The 10,661-nt window shown below is 36.9% G+C and overlaps 1 protein-coding gene across 1 annotated transcript; it reads left to right on the top strand.

The window, feature by feature from the left end:
• Positions 1–282: 282 nt before the first annotated feature.
• LOC139970404 (uncharacterized) lies at positions 283–10,108 on the top strand. Its single transcript, XM_071976052.1, has 7 exons — positions 283–676; positions 2,356–2,458; positions 3,619–3,836; positions 4,310–4,441; positions 5,985–6,161; positions 6,744–6,880; positions 9,979–10,108. Exons 1-7 carry the CDS (start codon positions 539–541, stop codon positions 10,106–10,108), a joined length of 1,035 nt encoding a protein of 344 aa, XP_071832153.1. The 5' UTR covers positions 283–538.
• Positions 10,109–10,661: the final 553 nt, after the last annotated feature.

Below are 10,661 nucleotides of genomic sequence, written 5' to 3'. Positions count from 1 at the left end.
AAATAATGCCTGTGTTTTTTGCCAAATTACAATAAGTCATTCAAGCTTGCATGTGGCAATATAACCAAAGAAAAGTAAAACCAACTGCCAGACATGTACAGGATTGTAAAAAAAAGATGTAAAAATACTTGTCATCATCTTTTCACAGAGTATCATGCCTCCGAAGCCACCAATGAAAAAACAAAAATTAAAGTTTTTCCATACAAAGGTAAACGACGACCTGACCCAGACGAGGTCCCCATTTGAGTACACAAGATGTAGTCAACAGATGGAGAGGAGCCCTTTGACTAGGACATACCCTGAGAGCAGTTTATTTGCTGGGGAGACATACCCATATCCACCTGCTACCGAGGAGCTCCATCAAGGTGATCCAAGCCCTCTCACAGGAGAACTCAGTATTCGTACTCTGTCAGCATCATCATCATCACAATCATCTAATGGCTGGAGAAACAGGAAGAGAGAAGCTGCAAATGCTTGGCAGGCACTTCGTTCCAAGTTTACCAAGGCTTTCATTGAGTCAGTTGCCCCAAGCTCCAACATGTGTGATTCCTGCAACACTGTAATTTCAGAACCAGTAATGTGTGAAGACTGCACCTCAAGACCTATCTTCTGCGGGGAGTGTGCGGTAGAAAGTGACAGAGAGAATGTACAGTTCCACCATTTAGTACAGTTTAAGGTAAAAGCCATTTTTGTGTGTTCAGAGAGCATATTTTACACCAGCCCGTCCAGATTGAGGTAGCCAATGCTCTAGTTGAAGATTACCAAACTACACACAAATAACTTCAAAACCAATTATATATTATATTCACACAAAGTAAAAAAAATAATGAGAATATGTGGCTTTGTTCTTTAGCGCCATGTTTAGGGGTTGGCACTGCGATGCCAATTCCTGAAATTGGATCACAATAAAGTAGTTTATTGGGTCTGTACGCTGTGATCTGTAAGTACAGTACTTGCACATGTACTGTATGTCCTGTCAAGTACGGGTTATCATTATTTCATGCCCAAACTCATAACCTTATAATGAATATATAATTTGAACCGTGACTAATTTTTCTGCATTGGCATTTGGCTTCAAGAGATAGCTGTTCTGAAAGAGATATTGAAAACAGTAGTATACATCAATGCTGCAAATTCACAAAATGGTTACTCATGATTTCTTTTGGTAGCTTCTACTGAATGATCCCAAGGTGGGATTTACAGTATGGAAATCACGGCTTTCACTAACAGTAGTTCCTCCTAGCTTTTGGTTTCTGAATAGGAACTTACAGTATATGCCAATTTCTAATGTTCTTGCATGGTTACATTTCTAGGGTACTGTAATGGGTAGTGGCATGGATGAATTAAAACAGTACACTCAATGAAGCTACAAATTCTGATTCTCATGCACCTATTACAATATGATCTTTTATGAATTATGAATGTAACACATTTTGTCATACTGTGTATAAAACTATGATGTTCTGTGAAGTTCCTACTTAGATTAAACTGCAGGTTAGGACAATTGATTTTCATGCTTGTTTCGATCATAACCTTAATTGTTACCACCCTGTACTCTACTAGGCTGAGCTTTATGTAACACAATAACATGCAGGGAAGGGGTCGGGAGAGGGGCATTGAAGAGATCTATTCGCTACTGGTTGATCATTTCTGGTAAATTTGGATAAATAGTGACTAACTGTGTTAATTTTAAACTTTTTCTGTTTAAATTAATAATTTAAACAGAAAAAGTTTAGTGTAACCTACTTCAATGCATGCAAGTCTCGTAGAAGGCTGCCTGTAGATTAATTTCAATGATATCCAACCTATTAATGTAATATCATGTACAGGAAGAGGAATATATATGACACCCACACGTGGTACACCATTTTTCATGGAGTCTGCTTTGGGGCCTACAAATCTGGTGCCCTATATTCCGATAAAAAAGTATAATGAGCATGGCAGACAGAGACATTACTCTAAGATCCAAGATAATAAAAAGACATGTTATTTAATGCAACAGTCTGTGCAAGGCAACCTCTCTTGCTCAAGACACCTCCCATCTGCACCCCCCCCCCAACATCAAAAAACCATTTACAAGGAATGTTGCACATATGGAGCATCATAAACTTTCTACACCACCCTTGTAATACAATGAGATATTTTGGCATTCTTCAAAGTTGGGGTAGTACACAAATTTTCAAGATTCTTTATTAAAACTACCTTCTGGAGAGATTAAAAAGGACCCTGCTGCACAGTATTATGAAAATCTTCAAGATATGAAAATTGCTTTTATTTGACCAAACTTTTTTGGACCTTTACCGTAAGTGATGAGCATAACACTATCTTTTTGCTTTTTATGTTTAATGCTCACAGAATGGATACCGCTCAACTTTTAACTTCTGCAGAGAGCTCAATGCCTCACAACACAGTTGTAACAAGAAATATTTGAAGTCAATGAGGTTATTTGACAAACATGGTAAGAATTACACCCCATAGTGGAATACATACACTGTTTAATACCATGCTGTGATATGCTTCTTTGTGCCATTCAACTGATAATACCATGTTGCATTATTGTGATGTACGGATATGGGTTTGTGACTCTTTATTGTGTGGGATAACCACACGAGGGAGTAATTCATTATCATCATACTTTGCGGGTGGATTTATTGCAATGTTTCTCCATATTAACCACGCCCTACTACATTTGGTCACATATGTTGAAGTGTACAGTAGTTGCAAAAATGTGGCAACCAGAATTTCTCTAAAATGGGTATGATGATACTGCATGGGATTATATACACATGCTATACACATAAAATTGTTTCTATTAATAAGGGGTTAGCTTAGATATATTCAGGATAAAAAGGTTGAGCTTTTGTATAAATTTTTCCTCAGAAGCAAACAAACTATGAAATTATTCTCTATTTGAAGATTGCAAAGAAACTATAAACATTGTGATCTCCTTCGTGTTTGTTGAGTCTCCTCTTCAGTGTGTATAGGCCTAGTTGTAATCTATATGTGCCTCTTTGCTCTTGTGTATTGGAATCAGAATTCACTGTCGATTGAAATTGATGATGTTCTTATGCAGCCTTTAATAATAATGCCATAAGTCATTACAATTTCTCAAGAAAAGGAACCACGATAATTACTTGGTATGATTTTGCCTTCATCGCGCTCCCCTGCATTAAGGAAACCTAATAGATATCAAACACAAGGGTTTGGTGATCGGTTGATTAAAGGCATTGAAGACACGCCTGAAACCGCTGCCATCTGAAAAAGTAAACTTTCTGTTGCTTGCAAGTGAATTTTTTTTCGTGCCGCTACAAAATGCAGACAGTAATGAAACGTGATACCTTGTTATCTTTAATCTAGCCCTGAGATGTCCATCGCTGCTATGTACACTGTGTTGTGGGTATTGACTGTAGCTGCATGTAAAGACTGTGCACAAGTGTCTAATTACAGTACCTACGGTAGCAAACTGTGTGTGTATTTTCTGGGATTGATGGTGGTGCCTTAAACGCTTCTGTTACACTTCATTCGAAACTAGGTCAGATGACCGGCATGAGATGTTTCTTTGTGCACGAGTCTTCAATGCCTTTAAGCATGCCTCCCTTTTCCCTTTAACCATTGCAGGAATGGCTTTTTCTATTCAAGTGACTTTTTGCCATTGCACAAATGCTACAGAGAGTCTTGTGAGATGTGGTCATTGGCCATCCAGTCCGAGGAATCCAACTTGTGCAATAAGTATCTGCTTGCTAAAATGGATTGCAACATTTCTACTGGAGACCCAATCTTCTCTTAAGTCTATATGCCAATCATTGAAGTGGCTACATGGAATAGCAGATAACGATGTGAGTGTCAAGTTAACTTTGCAGTTTGTTGTGTCCCCCTAGATGTGGGTCTTGAAAAAAATTTGTTGGTAAGAATTTTAGGTAATAGAATCAGAATTTAACATGTCGTAATACTGACTGCACATTGATGTTCACAGGAAACAATACGATATTGTTTTATCAGTGAGTAACCATTTGAAGTTGAGCACACATAGGGCACTCCACCGCATCTCACAAATGTCTTATTTAATACTTAAGATGGCTCGCTTTTTAAATAAAAAGTTGTTTTTTACACAGTTTAAACAGCCAAAAGGAAATACATATCTTAGCTTTGATTTTCATGGATATTCTGGTATGTAACATGCAGGCATTGATGTAGGAGTTTTTTGACCAACAGGTATGTGCTGCTTGCTTTACAGTCATTAAGTTAGCACATCTCCTATATCTTCATTTACAAGCAAAAATTGTATCCGACTAACATTTTGAATTTTCAGATATCCTACCTGTATCGCACCTTAACAGATGAGACCTTTGAAGAATTCCGTCACTTTTACTTTTTGATCAGCCACCTACAAGGAGAGGGTCTTGATATAGATGATGGAACATCTTGTCCCGCTTGTCCAAAGGTAACGTGAAACCTAAATTTAATCATATAAATTACTTAACACTTGCATTCAATTTATACAAAGGTTTGCAACTGGTAAGTTATAATAGCATTACAGGAATCCTTCAATCATTGGCAGCACAGGGGATGACGATGCCGTTCCTGATCTAAGAATAGGAATACAAAGAAATGTTTGCAAATATTTAAGTACTTTAATATTAAACATTTTGCATCATTTTGTATCTTGAGGATTCACTTGCCCACCCCCCCCCCTGTTATCTATAAGTTATTGGATTCTCAGCTGTCAATTTTGGGCAAAAATGTAGCTATAAATTTGCTACAGCTCAAAAAAATAAAATTGTTAGGGTATTCTGCTTTTCTATAAAGTTTGTAGTTATGATTATTGCATAGAATGCTCCTGTAGTGCAAATTTCAATGTCTCTACAGTGGAATTTTTAGTTGGAATATTTATTGCATGCTCTAAATATTTGTGACAGCTCATTCAAAGATATTTCATGCTAACACCAGGAGAACCAATGCTGAAGTCCATCACTAATTGTCCATCACACATTGGAGAATACTTCTTAACATATCACAGGGTGTCTTAAAGCAGCATTTTGCGTCCTTTTCTATGAACTTTCTCAACCTCATTGACTCCACGATGCAATAACGACATACATAACTAGCTTATCTATTCAAATCTTACTTCAAATGGTGGCATAGAAAGTCAAAAAATTTACAACTTTCAACTTTGATTTCTCAAAGATTTTTTCCGTTGGGCAATTGTACCAGGGAGTTCCATAACAACTCCCTGGTTGTACCAATTCAACGTTTGAATCTATTTTTAGCAACGGCTCATAACTAAACCTGCATCTCTGATTGGTTGAATTCAAACTAGCAGGTTTTTTGGGGAACTGCATGCGATTAATTTTAAATGTGGATTTTGTCGTTATACACTTTTCTCATTATCTGCAAATGTCCTTAATTACTCGCCAATTAATGCTGCTTGCAGGGAAAAATTTGGCTAATATCTTAGTTTGCTGTTTTGTGAGTGATTTATGTAAAAACCTCTATGGACATGTCAGAAAAGTGGAAAATGGCAACAAATGCAAAATGTTGCTTTAATTTTTGCCTTAATTGCTAATATTAAAAAAGTAACAAGAAATAATATATTATCATGAAAGCATATGAAGTTACAGTGTTGGAATAAACATACATGGACCATTTCATTTTAAATCAAGCATGAAAAGTAGATTTGTTGCACTCTCTCCAAATTTAAATGATGCTTTGTTTGCACACTTAACAAGTGGAATCCTGCAAAAAATTATAAGCAGATAGTAATATTTATATCAAGTCCCTTGAGAGGACAGAATAGCGTGGATTAACGCCAATACATAATCCCTCTTCAATCTTGTTTGTCTTGCCATCTTTATCAAGAGGTTTGTGCCTGTAAACATGTGGTTTTATGTTGATCCCACCACTATTTACATGCAGAATGACATGTGTCAATTTCATTTACAGTTTATGGTAATCTTTCTTTTTACTTTTTTCTACTCCCCTTATAGGAAGAGGGGAACATTTTTGTCAGTTTTGATGCCAATTTTGGTCTTGTCAGAAAGAGCAACTCAGGCACAAGTTCACAGCCACCGAAGCATTCTACAAGGTACTTCCTTGATGATAAAGAAGTTAATTCTTTTGTAGACAGCTACCAATCTGATGAAGTGAACAAAGAAGACACTATGGTAGGAGACTTACACACTTGGAAAACAAAGACTTTGAAAGTTCAAGTATTTTCTTTTTGCCTAGTTCAAAGTTCAGATACTTATGATCAGTTAATGATGTAGTGTCCAATGATAAACTCACATTCTTAAACAATAATGTTGAGCTTTTCTCTTGTTGAAACACATTATTTGTATTCATTGAAGAAAAAATATACATAAAATTCTCTCATCTGAAATCTACCATAATGTATATCTGCAACTCTGATCAGCTAAAATGGTACAGCTTTTGCAGGCAACCAAATCATTTCGGACAAAAGGAGGGGGGGGGGGGGTGTTTATCTAACTAAACGGAGTTATTGCCCTCAAATGGCTATAATTGTTATCTTTGCATTCCTACACTTGCAATCTACGTAACAAGTATGTCTCTCAGTTTTGCACAGTTGGTGCACTCGAGTCTATCCTCTTTTGTGTTCTCTTGTTTTCAGTTGTTTCAAAAATACTGAACTTCTTGAGACATTATTCAAGTACATTCATTTTAGCCACATTTGAAATGTGCAATCTCCTTTGATGTACATAGTGTTGTATTTTGTGTCATATCTCTAGGATTGTAGCAACTTCCAGGCAGCCAATACAATTCGCTCAAAGAACAAATCCGCAAACTTGTCATCAAAGGGTGTATTCGGCTGTGCATGTAGACATGGTATTCCTCGCCTTTTCTTAAGCATGCGCCATGGTGAACGGTGAGTATATCAAGTTGTGCTATGATTGTAACTCAAGTTCTCTCAAAAGTATATAATTTACTCTGAGTGAGAAATTTAATTCAGATGTAAAAAAATAAACAAATCAAATTTATTAAAATTGTTATTTCTCACATAATCTTATTCCATAAGTTATTGTATCTTAAACAAAGGAATATAATTACTGAAATATCTTTTCATGGGCTCTGCGCCACAAACACTTCCTTGACGATAGGTCTGATGAAATGGATTAGTAGGCATAGTACAAATGCATAATGTTTGTGTTGCTTTGATTTATGATGATATAAGTAAAGTTCAAGTGATGTAAACCAAAACTTCAAACCTATTTGGCACATTTGCATGTCAAACTCGACTTGCAACAACTCTTTGACTATCAGGGATGAAATTTAGTTTGCATACTTCAGAAACTAGTGCATTGTTTGTAGTAAATCTTGAAGGTTATTCATCACATGAACACAATGAGATATGCTGGTGGTTGTCGTGAGCATTCCTGAATGAAGTCCTGAACTGCTGTTCTTTGCCCTTTTTTTATTTGAAGACTATGCTTTTCTTCAGACCCAACTACTATATCCTTTTAGAGATGTAAACATCTTTTCTTAGTGATGATAAGATGTATCAGAGGTGCAAAGCACACTGAGTATCCACAATCGAATCAATGCATTCATTGATCTTGTCATCCTAGAAGCCTGCACATGTATCGAAAGTGTATGCCCTCCATACGCTGCGTGTTAAATTGTATGTAATTGGTTTCTGTACTCTTTACACACCATATATGTTGATGTAATGTAACTTGGCCATTGTGGTAACATGGATATCAAACTGTTGTATATTTAGTATGTCTGAGAAATTGGTGTAGTGTAGTGAAGTGAAATTTTGTTATGTGCACCCGTTCAGTATTTGCATGTATTACGTAATAGTTCGTAATAGCCAGTTTGTAGCGTTAGTTGTATACACGTGTTTCTTCAGTTCTGTACACGGTGTTGTATGGCGAGCATCGTCCCTGCAGAGCTCCGGGGCATCGCCTCGTTATCCCTTTCATATTTTGGTCATATTTCACATAATCTTGGGTCGTCAATAGCCCAGATTTACCTGTATCTTTACTATCTGGAGTCAGGAAGGAGATGTCACCCTTCTCAGAGGCAGGATGCCTCAGGTTTTTGGATGGTTTGACTTCTGGCTCGAAGTCGCTGGTTACCAAGATGGCGGATCATACCAACCTCTATAGCGAGCTGGCTAGAGTTAGCGTTGATGAGTCTCGATGTACGCGACCTCCTTTACCGCGAGCGAAGAGTCTCCTTCGTCTTGTTATCCGCGAGTGAGCTGACTTCAGTTTAGTAAGAGTTTAAGTAATACATATTATTATTGTTTTATACTGCCGTACGTAACCTTATTGTTGATAAATTGAATCGAAGTTGTAATTGTTGCCCCTCTGGCTAGGTTGTACTTCACCGTGCAAAGTACGTATGTTAGGTTGTGTTTTGGACCTTGGTCCTATGGGTTTATAGCGTGCGTTGTGTACACTGTGTAGATCAGTGGTTGTGTATCGTTAAGCACATGGGTGCTAGTAGTATTGTGTACCTTTATACTGTAGAGTGACAGTAACGGTTAGGTTGAGTTTATATACAGAGAGTTATATACAGTCACGTGAAGTATCCAGAAAGTGTTTTGTACTGTATTGACAGTTGAGTTGTATTGATTATTATTTTATTGTACCTGTATTTCAGTATTGTACTGCTCGCAGTGTAAAGAGTGTACGTATTTGTATTTTGTATCTTGAACATATTGTTTACTGTTGTCACTACAGAGTTGTCTCAAGAGCTTGTCCTTCTAATCTTAGCCTTTATGGATAGCTATGGAGTGCCAAGTCTCTTGAGGTTGTGGATTCGGAGGAAAAAATTCGCAACGTTTATTATTATTTATGCAGTTTATTTCATAATGTTCATTTTACATTATTCTTTATACACACTTATACATTTTTATACTGTATTGTACAAGTGCAATGTCGTATTGCAGGATACTATTATTGAGTCTTTAATTGTATTTGTGTATTAATATGTCACAGTTTGGGCATAGGTTCTGTGCATTTTTCGTAGTATTGAGTATAGGTTTTTCCCCGAGTAAAGACAGAGTTTAAATAAGAGTAAAGAGACCCTTAAGCCATTTATTATATAAAGCCATTTACCGTATATTGTCATGTATCATGATTTGTCCATGTGTATATTTTCATTTACCATTTTGTTGAGTTTGTAATAAAAAGTCAGTCGTTGTTTCAACGCAAGAAAACTCTTGCCTCCTCATTGATAACTTGTGAGTTCGAAGCGTAGGACCCTAAATCCGGTAATTTCCCCCGCCATCCGCGGTTCGCTTCAGTAGCATAGATTGCTTCTGATCATGCTCTTCTATTTACTCATCCCAAGCATGAAAAGGGAATGGATAATTCTAGTGAACAATTTAAAGCATTTTCTGATGGAAGATTTTGATACATTGTCGTCATAGTTCTTATTTCTCTTTCTAACCAAGTGAAACTTGTCCCCATTTGAAAGTTTTCTGCTTGTACAAATCTAGTTTAAAATATTCACCAGTTTCTCACTCAAAGCACCATTTTTTGAGCGCATCTATTAGGTGAATGATGTTATGTGTGCGAATTGGGAGCAGTTAGCACTTCTATTTCCGCAACATAAGCACTCTCACAAGTACATGCACAGGTGATTCCCTATTATATATTACTGAACGTACACATTGTGAACGTAGGTATACAGCCTACCATGATCACTTGGTCATACATAGCTAATCACTGGTATCTGCAGATTTAGATTATATCAGTACTTGAAGATCTGCATTATTGGCCTAAATTTAGCACCCTATATTGCAAAAGCAGTCTTGTATTAATTAATAGACTTGCCATGGTATGATATGAGCTCTGTACTTTCCACAGTTATTCTAGATAAGGATCATCCTATTAAAGCCTTGAACTAACAATTAGAATTTTCTCTCAAGTCCTAAGAGGGCACAAGAATTGAAAGGTATACTAGCAGCTTTTTCCATGGTAACACTTTTAGGTAATTTTTTCCTTTTTGCAGGTATGCATACCCGGCACTACTGTTAAAGAGGTTGGTTGGTGGCAGTACATTGCACTATCATGTCATTTATGATATTGCGTGCAAATTCGAAGGACGTAGACATCGCCCAATTTCAGATCCATCTATCTGAAACTATCTGTCTATAGATCTGTCTGACAGTCGGTCTGCCCATCTGTCTGTCTATCCACCATGTCTGTACGTCTGCCTATCCGTATGTCAATAACTACAAATAGAATGCTACTATTCCTGCATTCTGTCGTGAAAATTTATCACAGTGATCACCACAATAGGGGCATTACTAGTGCTCAGGAAGCTAAGGTCAAAGTTCACTTTCAGTAAGAGTCATCAGCCATTTTGTGAAACCACAAAATATGCTTCTCCACAATTGCAATAGATGGACAATGACATTTGGTAAGAATTATCAATTTATATTTTGAATTTGAAAACATCAACAGTTGTTCTTTGTCCACAGAAGAACATGCCAGAATTTGGAGGTTTTGATATGGCACTGCCTGTATTTCATGCATATGGACATAAACTTCATTGCCAGGTAAACACATGCACGCTTCTGACAAGTTGTCTGCTTCCTCTCATACAGCATTTCTGGTTTACTATACATTTTTCAGAACAGGCATGCAAGTGTCATATGCCACCTAGTTTTATAACTGAGGTAGCTAGTTGTA

Source organism: Apostichopus japonicus, chromosome 8, assembly GCF_037975245.1.
Source record: "Apostichopus japonicus isolate 1M-3 chromosome 8, ASM3797524v1, whole genome shotgun sequence".
NCBI classification, from domain to species: domain Eukaryota; kingdom Metazoa; phylum Echinodermata; class Holothuroidea; order Aspidochirotida; family Stichopodidae; genus Apostichopus; species Apostichopus japonicus.
The sequence above is the reverse complement of the archived record's forward strand: the minus strand, read 5'-3'. Positions and strand labels throughout refer to the sequence as shown.